Below are 18628 nucleotides of genomic sequence, written 5' to 3'. Positions count from 1 at the left end.
TATTATGCTGACCAGTAGGTGGCACTGTAAAACCACTGTGCTCAGTGCATGTATCTGCTGTGTTGAAGTCAGACAAGGTGATGTCATGATGTGTGTAACCAGGAGTCTATAACTTAATAGTAAAGAATAATAGTTTTGCAGAGTCAATATTATTTGAATAGAATCAATGTTTTATGTTTATCTATTTAATGCCCTTTACATGTCACACAAATGAAACATTCTGTGAGGCTTCATTTCTTTATTGTTTTGTTAATGTTTGTGCAAGGATAAGAATTACAAAAGAATCTACATACTAGATATGATAATATATCCTGTTTCTATCATACAATGTTATTTATACAAGTATCCTTTAGCAGTATGTACCGTATATATATTCATCCAAATGTACCTGTTACACGTTAAAGATATATTGATCATTCTCATGAGACAGACAACAAAAAAAACAAGTTCATCTTAAAACACCCACACAGCCTGAAGCGACCATGTGCGATCTAGACATCACGTAAGCTTCGATGATACTCATGTGCTTCGTCGTGTCTCCAGCACAGTTTCAACAAATTGAAAACACAGAACCCACAGATGCAGCACCGTTCCCTGTCGTGTTTTTAAGTGCATTAGTCACTTGAATTGTAAGAGAAAGTTTTGCTTATGTGATTATCTTTTAATAACGAGACACGTAAATATAATAAGAACATTTAGATCATTTTCATCGTTATGGTGTTTCCATAATAATTGTCAATGTTCCCTGTGAAACCGAAGTCTGGTTTACCTCACATATTCTAAGATGAATGAAAGGAGGACAATACAACTTTGGCTGAGATAAGTTTCATATTCTTGTCTCCTGTTATCAGACTTAAGAGGTATGTTTGTGAATTGGTTGCCAGTGCTGACATGTATTAACCACGATGAATTCATGTGTGGGTCTGTGTGAGTCCTAATAGAGCCTAAGAGGCGGCATGTTGAGTGTCAGCTAATCTAGCACATTCCAGGCTATTGGCTGCAAACTGACCAGACTGAAGCAGCTGTACTAGGTTTACTAGGACTTTCTTTTTTATTTCTTTTTTCTTTAGCCCCATCCTCCTACCTTCTAATTTCTATAAACACATTCTTCATGTGAATATACAGAATCTGTAGGCGATTTTGGTGCCGGTTTCCGTTTCTAGTTTGACCAATCACTTTAGAGCAGGCTTTGTTTGCCCGCAGGTAAATAGTCTGTGTAAGAAAACATTCACTCAAATACATCTGTTATCAGCTTTTTGATTTAACTGCATTCGTACCTGTTAATAGAGATTAGCCAAAATGGCGTTTGGACCTAAAACACCCACAAAAATAGTCGCTGTTTATGTTTTGAGTGGAGAAACATTTGACTCGTGTGGCCTCTTCGGACTGGAAACAGTATCTGAAGAACAAAAGACAGAGTCTACACCAGATGCCTCACAATATTGGCCATTGCACCCAGAGGCTAATTCCTCTTAGCCTCATTCCTCTTAGCTTCCAGGCTCCGAGATTGGAGACTTTATAACCTGTTTTATAAAAAGGATATCTAGATAGGATATCTCCATTTTTCAGATATTATATGTACGATATTAAATTGTTCTAACGGCATATATTTATGTTTTAGAAACATAATCCCTAACCATGAAGAGAAAACGGATGCCATTCACGTGTTGCCTTCAGCTTTTCAGTCTCAGTTCCTGTGAAACACAGTTTCTTCTATATGCATGTAATCATATACTGTAAATTACCACACAATGACACCAGCATGAAGAGTCAGCATCTAGTGGCCATTACCAGAACTGCATTTGCTTATTGTTGAGTCCACTGTTCAGCTCTGGTCTGAGTGAGACTGTGGGACCAGCTCTTTGAGGAAACTTCCTCATCATGTCAGAATACACGAACCACCAGCACAGAGTGGATGTCTACAGGATGTGGTGAAATATTCCCTTAAGTGTTCCCTCGTAATGGAACAGAAAACCAGACACAAAGTCCGGGCTCATAATAACGTTGTAATCTAATAACATTTCAAAGAGATGTTCCATTGTCAGATTTCAATAAACAGACGTATTTTCCAGTGCATCCCTTTTTCTTTTTTTTTAAATCCAGCATGGCTATTCAGCACGATACCATTCTATGAAGTAATTCTAGTATATTTAAATCCTGTTTCTGTGGAATATATTTTTGTCCAAGAGTACATCGACTTGTCCCCCAGCTGGTAAATGTGTGGGCAGAAACCAGCAGTAGTCGTCCTTCGATATACAAGATTAGTGGTAATATTCAGGATGCACACTGGGTGTCAAAGTTCGTTTTGCTGTCAAAAAGAAGTGCAGGGGTGTGGTGGTATTCACAAGCACTCAGTATTCACAGTGTTCTTCATCCACTTGACTTGTGACGGAGCTACATGTTACCTTGTTTGTCTGAGGAGGAGGAGGAGGTTGATGGCGACGGGGAGGGAGCTTTGGGGAAGACCCTGTCAGTGGGGGTGATGCCTGGGCTGCCCAGACCGGAGGAGCTAGAGCTGCTGGAGCGGTGTGGTCCCTGCCCCTGTCCGATCACTGGAGCAGGCCGGACAGGTCTGACAGGCGGGGGCCGTAGAGGTGCGCTCGGCCTGCGCACCGACAGAGCAGGTTTAAAAGTGGTCATGGTCTCGGAGGAGGAGCTGCTGCTGCTACGGCGCTGGACGGCATCTGGGTCCCGGATCACCATGGTGTGCAAGGGGCTGCAGGGCGGATCCTTGACTCCGCTGGAGTGTTTGAGAGGTTCCAGAGTGTCCAGAACGACATCGGGGGCATGTTTGGCTACATTCTGTCTCTCCAGCTCCCGCAACTCGTGGAGAGCCGTATTCATCGTTTTCTCTATGTCCTGAAAAACATGAGGAAAAATAAGATTTAAATGGATTTCAAACAATCAGACAAGGATTGACAAAAAACACACGTGTGAAAGTGATGGAGAACACATTTCAGTCCATCTTCTCAAAATGTCTTTGACCACGACTATATGCTTTCTGGTATACAAAAAAAATGTCCTCTATATCTTTTACTCCACCAAGAAGGTTTTTCTTTAAAAGAAATTATGCACAATTAGAGAATTCATTTCTATGAGTATGTGAAATTTGGTGCAGCCGGATTAAATTTAAGGAGACTGTTGGGCCTTGGCAGAGGTATGTGCTCTACTCAATACTATTCTAATTACTTATAGGTATTATCCTATCCTTAATATCAATAAAATGCTTAATATGAAAGACTGTTCCTTATAGTTATACATATTTATATTCATATTTATCTACCAATAAGGTCTTTAGTAACCAAAACAAACCATGATTTTAAGCAGGGTGAAAGTATTAAAAAGTAGAAATCAAGGTTATTTCCTCAGACTACAGTAAATTTAGAAAGCAGGATATATCCTTCAGAATAATGAGTTATTTTGCTGACCTCAGCGAGCGCTTCAGCTTCGAGAGCTTTGTGGTCTCCCAAACTCGCATGGCGAGTGGTACTGGGCGAAGAACGTTGAGAGTGGCTGTCGATGAAGGCCTTCCTGTCAGGGTGGTTGATGCAGCCTGCACTGCCAAACGTGGCGAGGCGCCGTTTCTCTGGGCTGTCCGATAGGACCCTGCTGACAGCCATTTTGCGTGGGCTGCAGGGCCGAGGCATCACCCTAGGGGGCTGGTCTGCAGCTCTGGGGGGGCTGTGACTGTCGGCAGTGCTCCTGTGGCGTGGAACAGCAGCTCCATCTGATCGCACTCTCACTCTAACAAAGTCATGAAAAAAAAAAGCGACAACAGAGATTCACACTTTGTTCTGCTTTGCTTGACTCTGAATACTTGCACACTGGTGTAACAAAACCCTTTACCTTCCCAAAGCTGCTCCAAAGCGGTGCTCAGGTGTGTGTTCACAAGGAGACTGACGTTCGTTTCGGGATGAGGCTCTGTCGTCACGTTGGGATCCGCTGCTGGCCTCGCTATCGGTCCTCTGAAGGCTGTCTGAGAATGCATCATCCCTAATGTGGACAGACGATTGGTCTTGATTAATGATCTCCGTCTCTGTCTTCAGGACAAGCGCTTATCGGCTTTTACTGTGAGAGACTGAACTTCTTGAGTGGTCGATCTCTCGAAGCACACATATGATTCCTCGACAATCACACTGATGCCAAAAAAATGTTATCACAGTGAATCACATTACTCATTCAGACAAAAACTAATCACCCCCACCAAAATGAACAGCACCACCTGGCAGAACATACTGTACATCCCTCTTCCTCTTTATTTAGCTTTGCTTTTCTTACCTACCCTGTGGTGCAGGAGAGGTTATCAGGTAAAAGGCCAAAACAAGTGATGCCCTGTCAAGTTACAAAAAACATAAAGCACCCATCCTTACAGCTCCACAGCTAATTGGGGCCATTTGTTTTGTTTTCATCACAGCTAATTGTGGTAAGACAATGTTAAAAACATGCAGGGAAAGGTGATGCTTCTTTTAACACTGATCTTTATGCAGGTGCAGGTTTTTTAAGGCCAAGTACACACAGAACCCACAGGGACAGTAAGAACATAAACATGAGTAATGAGTGGCTCAGTTCTGTCCTGTGGCAGAACCAAGATACAGACTCTGTGACTGGATCCCTTTTCACACTGAAATAACGTGAGGATTTATTTTTGGGCTGTGAGTGTGAGGGTGAAATGACACAAAGAGCTGGGTCGGAGCCAACAGTAGGAGAACTCAAGCCTGTGCATGCAATTTTAAGTTGGGGGTCCCCACTAGCTCACCTGGTAGTGTGGATACCCCAATAATCATTTTTATCATGATTAACTTTTTGTCTACTTCCCAGATTAAAGCCACTGCACTTACATGTCTTGCACCACAATGTACTGATGTGGGATCAGCCCATCCACACCGTTATGACGGCCCTCCCACCAGTCCTCGGAGGCTCGCAGGTAGAGCAGCAGAGATGCTCCCTTCTTGAAAGAAAGCTCTCGAGGAGTCCGACCCACGTAGTCAAACTTTGCGATGGCCTCGATCTGCTCCACCTCTGCAATATACAATGTGACACAACCCGGTTCAAGAAATATAAGTATTTCCTGTTTGAGCTCTTATAGGTGTGTGTGCGGAGTGTCATTGGTGATGCACCTTCATCACTAGTGTTTGGACCAGTACCATTGTCTACCTCATCAAGAGCTCCGGGCTCACTGTGGGGGCTTTCACTACAAAATGAAACAAATTTAGTCAAACAGAGTGGCACAAAATGTCTTCTATTTTCATCTTAGATGTGCAAAAGGTTACAAGTTTTTTTTTCCTTAAGACATATTCAATATTATGGTCTACTTTACAATGATGCTCATCCTCTCCTTTACAGTATCAGTACATATATATATATATACAGAGAAGGATCCCATGAATGTCTTTCTACTGAACAGTTCATGGGTTTAACACATAGATCATTGTATAAAAACTACATTGTAACTTAATTTAACTGTGAAATGTCATTATCTTGAACAATGAAATCCTTCTGTTTACATCATATACATTGTTGCTATTTTTTATATTCAATTATGTTTGAATACATTTACTTTTTCATATCTTTTTATGTTTACATTGCATGATTGCTCATTTATGACTTTTTTACTGTTTCTAATTTCACTATCCCCTATGCTGCTGTAACATGGCAAATTTCCCCATAGTGAGACCAAGGCTAATCTAATCTCATTTTATTTTAGCACACACTTAGACAACAACTTGTCTTGTAATTACCAGTACTCTTCCCCTCCAGCCATGCACTTCTCATACACAGGTCCCTCCAATTCTCGTAGGCTTGGGTAAATGACCTCATGGTGGATGATAACCGTCTTAATGACCTCATTGACATGCGCTTGGCAGGACACGGGGTCCTGGTCGTCTGGTATGGGCATCAACGTGGGGCCAAAGCAGATAGCCAGGTTGTAGGGGTCCATCATGTTCTCGTCACTGTACTGGGAAAGACTAGAGACGACAGAGGCAGTAAGTATCAAAATAAAAGCCTGATGTGTAAAATGTGTTACGACGGGACTCACTGGTTTAGAAATGCAAACAGGTATCTCATGACGATGATCACAGGCCGCTGGAGAGTCACAACTATCTGCTGAAGGTGATGAGCTCTTTCTGCACCCGGGTCGAGCTCTAAAAACATGAAGGAAACAGTAAACAACTGTTTAGCTACAGTAAATGTAAATAAAAATATACATTTTGCCCCTGAAGTGTGACTCACTGGTTGTAGATATAAGATCGAGGAAACGCTCTTGAGGGAACAGTGAGGTTTCCAGCCCCCTGAAGTAGAGCTTCAGAACGCCTGCCACAGAGTTGATGTCATGATCACTCTGATCATCCTCCAATGGATCCTCTCCTATAGAGACAACATACATGTAAAACACTCATTAATCATTTAGTGTTTGTGTAACTTGGCACTGATGCATCTTTTAAATGTGTATTTCCATTCGGGAGGTTAATATAAACAGTTGAGCAGTTATGTTTCCTCATTTATTATTACTGCAAGATGCTAATCATATGTATTATGCATCTGAAATGGGTTGCATGTCCATTACAGGGATACGAGTGACACGCAGGCTCTTTATTTGCACTTTGGAGTCCTGTGGGAGAAACTGTGGCTCCTGAGGTGAGTAAAATGCAATTTCAAATCAATCAAAGAGAAGATGGCCAAGAACACTGGGAACTAACCTCTTTCAAATGCATTTTTAATGTCGTTGACTTCGATCTGGGAGCCAGGAACTCGAAATATACCTTGCTGCTGAAGACCTGAGGAGAGGCAGAGCCCACACACACATTAATACACACACACAACGTATCATCTTATTCATATTATTGACTTTCTTACATTAGAAATAGTAAATATACTAAATTTAAAAGAAATTTGTAATAAACTGTAAACACCACACTAACACTAAAAGAATTAACACACATGCGCAAATAAAAAAAATTGTATGTGTGAATGAATGTGTTTGTCAGCATGTGAGATATAAAATCTCCACAAAAAGACCAGAGCAGTCCGCAACCGCAAGACATTTAGGAGAGAAGGTGTTAAGAAATTAAGCGAACCCATTACTTGGGGATTTCATGACTAATTGGTCTTTCAGGTCATTCGGCATTTTTGGTGATTTGTTTTTTCATCGTTTTAGTTTTAAGGGAGTTCAAATGTTTGTGTCCAGCTCACATGGATTCAAAAAGACCAAACATCATTAGAAATAGAGGACATTTTACTTTAAAATGTTGCTATTTAATAATCATATAATGAATAATACAACATGTAATGAAATGAATCTTCAGTCTCACCTAAATCACATTACAAACATTTTCATCTCAGAGAGACTATTAACCCTTTACTTATAACCTGTTTCTATAGCTAACATCAATGCACTATGCACTATGCATTGTACAAGTTCTGCTTCACATTAGGGTCCAGTTTTGTTCTAGTTCTTCATGAGATATGTTCATACTGTTTGAAACATCAACATACCATCTCATCATTTCTTATATTCTAGTGACACTGAGCATCATGAACGTTACAGTGTTTTGAAAATTAAATCAACAATAAACGATAAAGATTTCACCTCATTAATCTACATATGTCAACGCAGAATGCCCGTGAGCAAACGCCACTGAAATCTACAGAGTCACAAGCAGCGATAACCATGACGACTCCCTGACAAAGCAACATAACATAAACACTTGCACAGAGAAGGAGGATAAGACGGTATGACATGATATGATAAAAATGCAGGTGCATGTAATGATGAGCACGCCAGTTACATTTCTGGAAAGACGACATACTGTATGAGCACGACAGGAACATACCGTACAGATTGATGTATCGAACGCAGCTCTCAACCACCACTGGAATAGGCTGCCCTGAGTCCTATAGTGCCAGAAAAAATCTAATTATCTCATGTAAATTAACAAAAGAAAAAAAAAAAGTAATTCCTGCAGGGTGTTATCATCAGAAGCTTATAGAGTTAGTTGCTAAATAAATTAAATTCACAGAGTTAGGAGAATATTGTTAATCATTATTTGCTTTTGTTAAATAATCAATATTATGTGCACAAAACAAACACAAGAACAAAGTGTGTACGTGTTGCAGCACCGTGTATATTGTTATGTCTACACATCAGGAATCCCAACAGGACAGAGGCACAGAAATGTTGGTTAGCATAACTGAACACAGTGGGATGATCCCGCCCTGCTACAAGACAGAGTACCTGACTCCTGGCACGGACATTCCGTCTTCCCCTGGGCACAGAGCAGTAAGGCACGTAGACAGAGGAAGAGAAGCAACAACAACCACAACAGGTTAGTGGGAGAGACAGATTGTACAGCTAGAGAGTGAGATAGAGAGTAAGAGGAGGCCTGGCTTGAGAGGAGAGCCAAAGCATCAGTGCCTTGTGGGTTGAGACATGGCTCAGAGGGGAGTGTGTGGGAGGGAGGCTGCTCCTCGAGACAACAGGGGTGGGGAGAGGACTGTTTGAGACTAACACTTTAATTTGCAGTCTGCATTGCAGGGATACAACTATTTTCAATTCATCAGCCCATTATTTTCTCAATTAATTGATTAATATCAATTTCCTACTGCCTGAAGCGCCATTATTTTTTAACACTGCAAAAGCGAAATATATATAAAAAATGAAAAGGAGAAAATCATAACGAGCTAGAAACCTGACACTTGGGAACATTGGGTATTTCTGCCTGAAAAGTTATTTCAATAATTAATCAATTATTGAATTAGTTGCATTTGTTCTGTTGACAAATAATTTAAGCTCTACTGACTTCCGATGTTTATCTCCACTGCCGTTAATGCACACACTATCTGCCTGCCCCTGCTTGATTGAGAATTAGAGTGGATGTGGCCATGTGTGCATTTGCATAGCCTAACGTGCCTGGTGCACGGCCAACTGACAAATATCAAGCCAAATTAATTCTGGAGGCTGCAGGGCAAGACTAATCGAAAGGAAAAATCTTCCAGTGCTGTGGTGCTTTTAGAAGAAATCCTCTTCAAAACATGTTGGATTTGGGTTTTCTTTATCTGACCCTTTCTTTCCTGACTTGAAAGACAAAGTGAGGACAAGGCAATGAGCGAAGAGGAAAGTCAGTGCATGAGTGAGCCCACGTTTGAGTAAAAGAGTGGTCAAAGGCAAGAGAACCCCCCGAAGGACTGCTATAGCGAGACAGCTGAGCTCATGGAGAGACAAAGAGCACAGATGGGCTGATACCTGAATGAAGGCCTCCATATTGCCGTTAAACAGCTTATGGTTAACATGGGAGCGAGGTCTAGACTTCCGCATTCTCTGGGGTTTAGGGGGAAGAGTGGGGGGCCTGGGGAGATGGTGGGGGATGTACGGTTGGTACATGGTAAATATGAATAATAATGCAGTTGGTATAACTAGACATCAAAATACTGACATTCATTTGACTAAAAACGTTATTCTTAAAATGTCTTTACCACATGTATTTTACAACAAAACAATTCAACTTAGTTTGGCAATTCTGATTTGCTGTAATATTTGACCACACAGTCTGTAAAGTACATATAATGTCACAGTCAATGATTGATTAGCTTAGCTTAGCACAAAGACTGGAAATCACAGTTTGTAAATGCCACATTGTAGCTTTACGAGCCGCTTTAGGCTAGCTGTCTATCTCGTAGACTGTATATGAAGATGGATGAGCCAAAGCGTTTTGATCGCCACCTTGGTGCAGGCCGCTGTATTGATCTTAAATCCCCCCTCCTCCATGTTATTGGATGGGATATGGGCTAAACTAAAAAAATTCAAAGTACACATCAAATACACTTTTCTTAAAGATAGTTTCTGTCATTTATGGTTGCCTGGTGCTATTTGTTCCAGTGAGTTTGGTTTTAATTAGTTATTCGATGCTATAAATAAGAGACTAACTCGTGATTGGTCAAGCTTGTGTATTGGAGTCCATTTATTTTGGACCTCGCTGCCGCAGCTCTGTCCCCCCGATCTGCTGCACAGAATGGAAGCATTCCGTGTATCCGGGATATTTTGGCTTTATTTCTGGATAGTGGAAACACTTCATCCATCTTTACATTCAGTCTATAGGGTTTATCCCTGTTTCCAATGTCTCTGAGCAAGAAAGTAAATAATCCTGTTTCCTAAAATGTCGATCTTTAGATGAAGCGGCTGCAGCAAACTTTATCAAAGTCAGTGATAATGACTACAATAAATTATCACCCAAAAAATTCAATAACGATTTTACTGCATTTAATGAAATTTCCAAAGATCGAAAAAAGAAAAAGACAAACCCTTGTATTTAATTAATTATGAGTCTGCCTTGTCAATATTTGTTGTCTAGCTAATTTATCACTCTCTTTTCAACAGAAAAACATCAGGACATTATCCATCTCACTGGCATTTCATTTATTACTCTTAATATCGTTTTGATCGATTCAAAGGGAGAACAACACCTCTGAGCACCACTTTCTCAAATTACGATCCAAATAAGAGCAAAGTTGAGACTAAACTCCTTTTCCCACACTGTGGTCTCATTTCTAACACGATCAGCAACACGGGAAATCTTTCCCGTGTTGCTGATCGCCTACTTCGTTCACTCTCATGTCACTGGACATCTTACCTTGTTGTTCCATATTCTGCCCTCTCCCCTAAAAGGAAAAACAGCAGAGAAAGAGGCTAAATTAGTGTACGCCATTTTTACAAATCACAGAAGTTAGCAGTACGGTTGAGTGCTGGCCGACTATACAAGGCTGGCAGATGGAGGAGGAAAGGGGCATTATGAGAAAGCGGCCTCTATTCAGACAGGCTCACTGGGGTGAGTGCCATGGCTGCATTTGACTCACTGCCAGGCAGCGGTCATTTAGCGGTCACCCTAGAAACAGCACAAGAGCCCCCAGAAGGGTATGGCCTGTCTCCCGGCTCCGCAGAGTGAAAACGTATCCAGGGGCAACAACAGAAAGAGGCTGTGGGAGCTGCTTTGTCAACTGTGATGAGTTCACGATATCTGCACTACATTCGCACACACGTCTCACTGTACACAAGCGAATTAAGGCCTCCACTAGCAAATCAGAAATGTTTGCTCAAGCAAAGCAGCTTCCAGCACAATCCTCCTTTTATGTCAAACACATTGATTCCAATATTAAAGCTTTTTATGGTTCCTCTACTACTGGAGAAAGTTGTTTCTATTATCGACACTTTAACTGCATAATACAAACCATCACCATCACTTTCCACTCCACTAGTGCATAACACAAAAAGTCTTGCCTTCTCCAAGTGTCTGCTTCAGAAGGTCATGCTTGGCCTGCAGCTTGACTATGAGATTGCTGCCATTCAAGTACTCCTTGTATTTCTGCAGATAAAGACATCAATAGTGAGCCAGGTTATCTGCAGTCACCGTGTATGCTCTCTGCTGCAGTGCCTTTGTGTTTGTCTGAGAACTCACAGTGAAGTAGAAGCCCTCGGTCTCCTGGTGATTGGCTCGTCTCTTGGCGACGTTGGCCTTGCTCATGTAGGAGTCGGAGGACGCCGATTTGACCGACTCTGTGGACTGGCTGTGCTGGAAGGCCTCTGACACGTCGAAGTCCTCCACGGTGAGCATGTCCTGAAGCGTCTGCATCGTGGCATCAAGCGTCTTCCTCACCTGACACACACACACACACACAGCAGCAGGAACACATGTGAAACGTGACTTTAATGTAAAGATGATCCATAATTACAATACGTTTGGGATATAATAAATGAAATAGATGTGGAATGAGTTAGGTGACTCGTATACATCAAAACTGAGAATATTGTAATTATACCCATATTTTCCAAATGCATTGTCTTTGCAGGGTTACCAACAAGCAGCGTGGTGTAAACAACCCTGCACAGTCTGAGATTATACCACTGCAGGCCATTTGCACAGCGGTTTGACTGACACACTGTAAACAGAGTAATTAGCTTCCTTGCATGACGCATCGTGACATGAAAGATTAACTTTATTCATCCGTGTGAGGCGCACAGGAAATGGAGTGCGCCTTTCCATATTTATGACAGTCAGGCCCTGACACATCTTGTAAACCTGAACAGGTCTGCGTGAGTCACAGTTGCCATGGTGACTCCGAGCATGCAGGCCAGGAAGCACGCTGGGTGGGCCCCCGGGGGAGGCAGGACACCCCACAGGTCTGAGTCACATTAAAGATAAAGGAAGCGAGTCTTTAAGAACAGCTGCTTGCTGTCACATGTTTGATAGAAGTGAATGATAAATGGACTGTATTCATACAGCACTTTTTCTTATCTTGTCAACAAGTCACGTTCACCTATTCACCCACACATGGTCATTCAGCGCTTCTGCACGCAGCTCTTTTTTCTATCACTCACCATTCATACAGCCGTTAGGGGCAATGGGCGGTTCACTATCTTGCTCGTACAGACTGGAGGAGCCAGGGATCGAACCACCGACCTTCTGGTTAGTGGATGCATATCTGCATTTTTACATTTCACTCAGTAATTCAGACTCTTATGTGCAGACCATGTTACCCTGCAGCTTTAGTCTGAGCAAGATTCATGCTTTAATTCCCCCCTCATTAGAACTTCTGTGCACTTTGGTAGCTGCATCTGTGTCTTTTCATCTTTTCATGCTTCTGATCTGAATCAATGCGACATCCAGTCATGCGTTTACAGTACGTGCAGTTGGATGATCTCAATGTTTCCTGCAATGGTCTCGTCATAACGTCATCGACATTAACTCATATTAATGAAATAAAACAACGAGTGCGGCTTGTTGAGTTGGTCATCTGCTGTCTACATGGGTCATGCGATGGCATGCATCACTATCTGGGTGGGAAACAACCTCAGCTAAACCATTTCCTGTCAGAAAGCTTGCAGATGAATGATTATGAAGTTTAAATGAAGTTTAAATTGATTATGAAGTTTAAAATTATGTAATAACCCAAAGACTAAAAGATACGCCAAATTTATAGCTCAGAATATTTAGCCATCAGGTCCTCTCAGCGGAGAAGGACATGACTCTGAATAGCACATTTGCAGGGAGCTTGCTTCGTAATGAAAGGAAATGCTGACACCAGCAACTTCCAAACCTTTCAGGACTTGAAAGCTCTCACTCACCTCTTCATTTTCTATCTTCAGCGTGGCCAGGCGAGACTGCAGCTGGTGATGGCGCATCAAAAGCTCAGTCTGGACCGGCTGCTGTGCGCTCACCTGACACACCTGGGATAAAAGAGAAAAAAGAGGAATTTAAAGGATTTTAAAAGCAAACGTGATGAGAAAATGAACTTTGAATCATGAACTTAAGACTGAGACTTAGAATCCCAACCTTCCTCAGTGACTCACCTCATCGCCCATGTGCGGCTGATAGTCGAAGCGTGCGGGAGGACAGAAGATCTGACAGTGTGTGTCCATGAACTTCAGCTTGTCTCCTCTGAGGTCCATCGCATCTACCGCTCCCTCCAGTAAATCCAAACCCTCATGCCGAGAAGTCTCTAGACTGTACTCTGCGGACAGGTAGGTTCTCATGGAGCGCGCCAGGCTTGCATGGTAACCTAAGTCACAACACTGAGGGCAAAGAGTAAAAACATGCAGTAGTTATAAATCAATAAAACACCTCCAACTGAAACTGTAAACAAGCATTGGATTGAGGAAGGTCTTTATCGATATTTGCATTTCGGCTTCGACTATATTAACTTACGTCTATCATATCTGAGACATCGTGGATGTAGTATTTGGCCACCAGGGCGTTGGTGGCCGCCAGATTGAGAAGAAAGTCGTTGCGGGCCTTTGTGCATTTCAGCTTATTTTCAGAGTACTTGGCTTGTCTCTAGGGTGGAAAAAGAAAGAGAGGGTCCCATCAGTGCAGGATGTAAAATGGATTCCTAATGTACTCAAAGAATGCATTACAACAATAAACACATTTGATCTCATATAATCAATCTCTATATATGACACTGCACAATGTAGAAATGGGTTTATTGTAGCTTTAACTACATTATCCATTTGGGAAGCAAGTGCTGGAATACAAGAAGTTCTACACAAATGTATTTTCAGATTATTTGTACTTCAATGTGGATAAAAGGCCTTTGTCATGTGACAGTACGTCAATCAGAACAGACCTTCTCCTTCATTTTCTCCATCTTCTTCACAGAGCTCCGGCGCTGCGGACGCTCATCGTGACCATAACGCAGGAGGCTGGAGCCTATGTCGTTGGACTTGCCGATGTGTTTCTCCTCCTGTTTTTCTGCCTCCTTCAGCTTGTTCTCAGCACTGAGACTCTCGGTATGGTACATGTGGTACGTCTTCATCACCTGCGAGGACATACATCACACTCAGCTCAGTATCAAGGGCATCATAGTCAAACTAGCAGAGAGGAAGGTGACTCTGAAGGGGATAAAAGTGATAAATATCTCATCTGAATAACCAGTTAAGTGGATTTATTCCATGCTCTACACACACAGTACAGTCCTGCACTTCATCATGTGGACCACCTCGGGGCTGATATTAATACTCAAGGTTTTTGAAACTGCTTTCCAGTGCCAATGTTTTTCATTTTACAGCTTCTATGTGCAAAAACATAGGCCGAAATATTACATTAAAATCAGTTGCATTCAGCTGTATGGTAATATTAAGGTTAAAAAACTCATATGGGTAATATTACTTTTTTAAAATCCTGCTTGTTTTGTCATAATTCAGTTCACTTATAGTATTTTACAGACATAAAATATAAACAAATACAAAATAGGACATTGTTTGGATTAGAACTGAAAGTATTTCATGGCTAAACAGCTGTGTCCACTATGTCCCAGTGTTAGTGCATTTATTTACACTTAGTAAACTGACCATCTATTGTCTTCTGAAATAAATCTTTGTTTTATACACAGCCAATATAATACACAAGCCTACGGGCATTAGCTTGAATTAGCTATAGAAGGTGTGTATGTCTTTGATAATCATATACGTCGTTTTGAGGACCTGTTCAGTTTCACATTGCGCAATGAATGAATCTCTGAATCTCTCTTTTGGTCATTTTAGAGCCAAACGTTGTGTATTGAAAGTTACAATGCTTTCAATATATCATATGTAAAATACGACATAATCCTACTTGTTTAAATCATTAGCAATAAAACAAGTAATTTGCAGGTTAATGGTTGATTTTAAAACCACACAATCATGTTGAGATTAAAAGAATTCAGCTCATGTAAAACCTTAATATTTGTTATATTAACATCCTCAACATAGTTCTGGTTTCCTGGCAACCGGGACTGAAATGGACGTGCAGAGGAGAGTGAGATGGATCAGGAGGAGGAACAAGGTTACACACAGAGACAATGAGCAACCTTTCTCTGGACGGGTCTATACCGAATTTAGCATTTCATGATTGTCAAACAAATTGTACAAGTCAAATTCAAGCTATATACATGTATTTAACCCAAATTTGTCCAGACTACAGCTATTCCTTATACTGTGTGTGTAAGGGAGACGCAGACAGGCTTTTAATAATGGATGAAGCAGAGAGAGGAAAAATCAATATCAGGAGAGCAGTAAAGTGCTGTATAATGTTACAATATTCCTCATGTGGTTTAAACCATGTGAGTATTTCTACTTCAAAGCTATTTGTGAATTCGCTGCACATCCACTCGTCTCAAACATGATTTTAAAGAGTGTGAGTGGCCAACATCCACGGGCATTGTACTGCAGCTAAACCGTTTATTCACCAAAACATTATGTTTTGGGAGTCGCTACCTTATCTCTTTTATAAGCTTTTTAAAATTAACAGATGCATTATGTTTGCAAAATTCACACATCATATCAGCAATGAGCCGCTCTAGGTGTGACTTCACTACATTTTTCACTACTTCAAATATTCCACTTAAAAAAGATCGATGTTTGCCAAATTTTGGAGCGATAATAGTTTGGGTTCACAGTCAATTTCACAGCACAATGATAAATGTGTCGTTAATAACAGTCAATAACATAAGGCAAATGATTAGATGGGCAGCAAGTAGCTAAAGGTGGAGGAAGGGAGTGCACACTGAGGATGTAGAAAATAACGTGAGGTAAAGACATTAGTGTTCCTTTTCTTTTCTGCAATTACAAAACTAGAAATACACTCAGTAGAGGGCTTGCCTTGGCCAAGGCCCAACAGTCCCCTTATGAAACCACATTTAAAATCAAGATCCATGAACTATTCCCCCGGAAAATGGTGAAAAAACACCCTATCTTGCAATGTTAAAAATAGGAGGGGGAGGGGCCATACCAGCTCTGGCTCTTCCCTGATCTATACCACCGGTTGTTTTTGTGTTATCTTGCAAATAAAAAAAAGCGAGATTAAATCATAACCTCCTTGTGGTGATTATAAAAGTACTGCAAGGCCTTCAGAGTATGTAAGTGTGTCCAGCTTAAAAAGATAGTTTTCTTTTGGCCCTTATTGACGGGACCGAATCTAAACGTGAAAGGTGGAGAGACCTGCAGCAAAGGGCCAGAACCAAACCTGCGGCCGCTGCAGGGAACTCAGGTCTCAGCATGGTGTATGAAATAGCTCACCCAGGCGTGCCACAAAATATCTTTAAGATCTTTGAGACATAACATAAAATTTAATAAGCTCTATTAAACTGCGGTAACGCCCATTCGATGCACCTGCAAATCTGCTGTGTCGGATTAAAGAAACCCGTCGGATTTTAGGCATATCAACTCATTCTGTGCACAGATTAATTGACGAAACGTAGCTACAGATCATGATATCACTGAACAAAGATATCACCCTGAAGGAAGCACTCTGTTGTGTTTGTGCCGTTGTGTCCCACATAGACCAGATGATATCACTGCATCAGTTCAGTCTCTTCAGCCACATTAAGAAGACGCATCAGCCCTGCGCAGCTGTCTGTACTTTCCACACAGGCCACTTGTGCTTCTGTACGAGGGTGCAGTATATAACAATGCACAGATGTGGGGGCTAACACATCCTGTTTGCTGTGAGCTCGGTGCACCGCTGCACCGCAGACTGCTGAGTCCTGCTTAAAGCACAGCCAGGGGGCAAGAACGCTCTCCCCTTCAGCCGATGAAGAAATTCACAGCAGGAGGAAGAATGCAAATTTCCTCCTTTCACGACCTCGGGAGAAGAAATGAATGACCTGTTAGCGGCTGCGCTGCTGATAAGGCATATCTGCCGAGTGCAGTGTCAGGCCAGCTGCTTCACAGGTTACAGGTTCAGCTCTGAACTGGAATTACAGTTTCACGATTAGAGGCACAAAAATATGTATTTTGAGGTTACAGTGACGTTAATATTTGACCTCTGAGCACAAACATTCTTATCAGTTCACCCTCGACGCCAATTGAACGTTTGGGTAAAATTAAAAAAGATGGACTCTAGGAAAGACAGCCCTAAAACAAATGCCTCCATTCACAGGGGAGGCATAAAAAAGTTCAGTTTTAGGATTGACGAGCCACAGGCAGCAGACCGGGGGAAAGGAAACAGACAGCCTGGTAAAGACGAGTTGGAAGGGACCTGTTTAACTCACCGTGTAGAGCTCGTTGGTGACTTTCACCAACTCCTCGTGCATTTGCACCCCGATGTCTTTGCTCTGTAAAAGGAGAAAACAGGTGACAGTTTCAAAAGGGACACTGAAGGATAAAGGCAGGTGTTCAAACACCTAAGACAAAAAACTGGGTTATTTAGTAGAATTACCTTCTCACAAATGAAAAGCTTGAAGGTTATGCCAGATATATTTTGCATGGAAGGGATGTCAGCAGGAATTGAAATGCTGTCATTATTATACTGCACCAGAAAAGATCTAACACAATGACCAAAGTGCACGAGCAGCCAGAAATAGAACCGCACAGTAACTGCAGAACATTTTCCACTGACTGGGAGCCTGAGCTCAGTTACATGGACTAAGAGCCTGTGATGAATTGAACATGTCCCGTGACAGGGCCTGTAGCCCAAGAGCAAGAACCAGGGCCAGTGGAGACTGACCCAGGAAATGCTGTTGAGGGGATATGGAGCGACGGGCCAATCAATCCTGTGTTCTGCCACCTCTTAGAGACCACTTGTCAAAACAGCAACTGTGCGTTTCCACATGTGACAAGAATTAAGCTTGAGCACACTCTGAACATTTAAACTTTGACTTAACAAACAGTTCGACTGATTCATTCCTTTTCCCACATGTTTAGATGAATAACAACGAGACTGCTCTGCAGCTGAAGCAGGATGCTGCGGCATAACAGGATTATTGTTGTGGAGAACGTTGTCACGATTTGAGCTAACTCCTTGCAGAGGGAGACAGTTTTTTTTCTGCAGGCGGTTATTAGTCCTGCTCTCCGCACTGGCTGCAAGCCATCCTGTTCTCATGGAGGATCCCATCGTGACAGTGCAGAGCCCCCTAGAGGGCATAAATTACTGACTCCTGCTGCAGTCAAATGATACTGATCTAAGATCCCTAAGGCCGATTCTTCATCGCATCCCCTGAATCACGGGCACTGTGCTACTCTAATATGTACGATGCATTAACCATATGCCTTACGAAATATGAGAGTACAACCGAGACACAGACTTGTTGGAAATTTGAACAAAACAAGCTTATTAAAGGACGGGGGGAAGAGGTTGGGTGACACAATGATGAGGTGTAAAGA

General features: G+C 41.9%; 1 protein-coding gene across 3 annotated transcripts in view; it reads right to left on the bottom strand.

Moving 5' to 3' along the window:
- Positions 1–223: 223 nt before the first annotated feature.
- Positions 224–18628, bottom strand: part of LOC118104811 (SLIT-ROBO Rho GTPase-activating protein 3) — a 31135-nt gene continuing 12730 nt past the window's right edge. The window contains exons 4-22 of one of the 3 annotated variants that reach the window (XM_035152002.2): positions 17518–17580; positions 14116–14307; positions 13695–13823; positions 13340–13561; positions 13115–13216; positions 11448–11645; positions 11270–11354; positions 10626–10653; positions 9242–9344; positions 7833–7893; positions 6699–6776; positions 6232–6366; positions 6038–6143; positions 5739–5966; positions 5118–5191; positions 4839–5019; positions 3847–3993; positions 3429–3744; positions 224–2859 (exon numbers count right to left, since the gene is read on the bottom strand). In XM_035152002.2, coding sequence (XP_035007893.1) covers positions 2395–2859; positions 3429–3744; positions 3847–3993; positions 4839–5019; positions 5118–5191; positions 5739–5966; positions 6038–6143; positions 6232–6366; positions 6699–6776; positions 7833–7893; positions 9242–9344; positions 10626–10653; positions 11270–11354; positions 11448–11645; positions 13115–13216; positions 13340–13561; positions 13695–13823; positions 14116–14307; positions 17518–17580 — 2913 coding nt within the window. In that variant the 3' untranslated portion in view covers positions 224–2394. Of the gene's footprint in view, positions 2860–3428; positions 3745–3846; positions 3994–4838; positions 5020–5117; positions 5192–5738; positions 5967–6037; positions 6144–6231; positions 6367–6698; positions 6777–7832; positions 7894–8233; positions 8265–9241; positions 9345–10625; positions 10654–11269; positions 11355–11447; positions 11646–13114; positions 13217–13339; positions 13562–13694; positions 13824–14115; positions 14308–17517; positions 17581–18628 lie in introns of all 3 variants that reach the window. The other 2 variants (XM_035152003.2, XM_035152004.2) reach the window with 2 other exon arrangements.

This window comes from Hippoglossus stenolepis, chromosome 3 (assembly GCF_022539355.2).
Source record: "Hippoglossus stenolepis isolate QCI-W04-F060 chromosome 3, HSTE1.2, whole genome shotgun sequence".
Classification (NCBI taxonomy): Eukaryota; Metazoa; Chordata; class Actinopteri; order Pleuronectiformes; family Pleuronectidae; genus Hippoglossus; species Hippoglossus stenolepis.
Note: the sequence above shows the minus strand (reverse complement) of the source record. Positions and strands in the feature narration are given on the sequence as shown.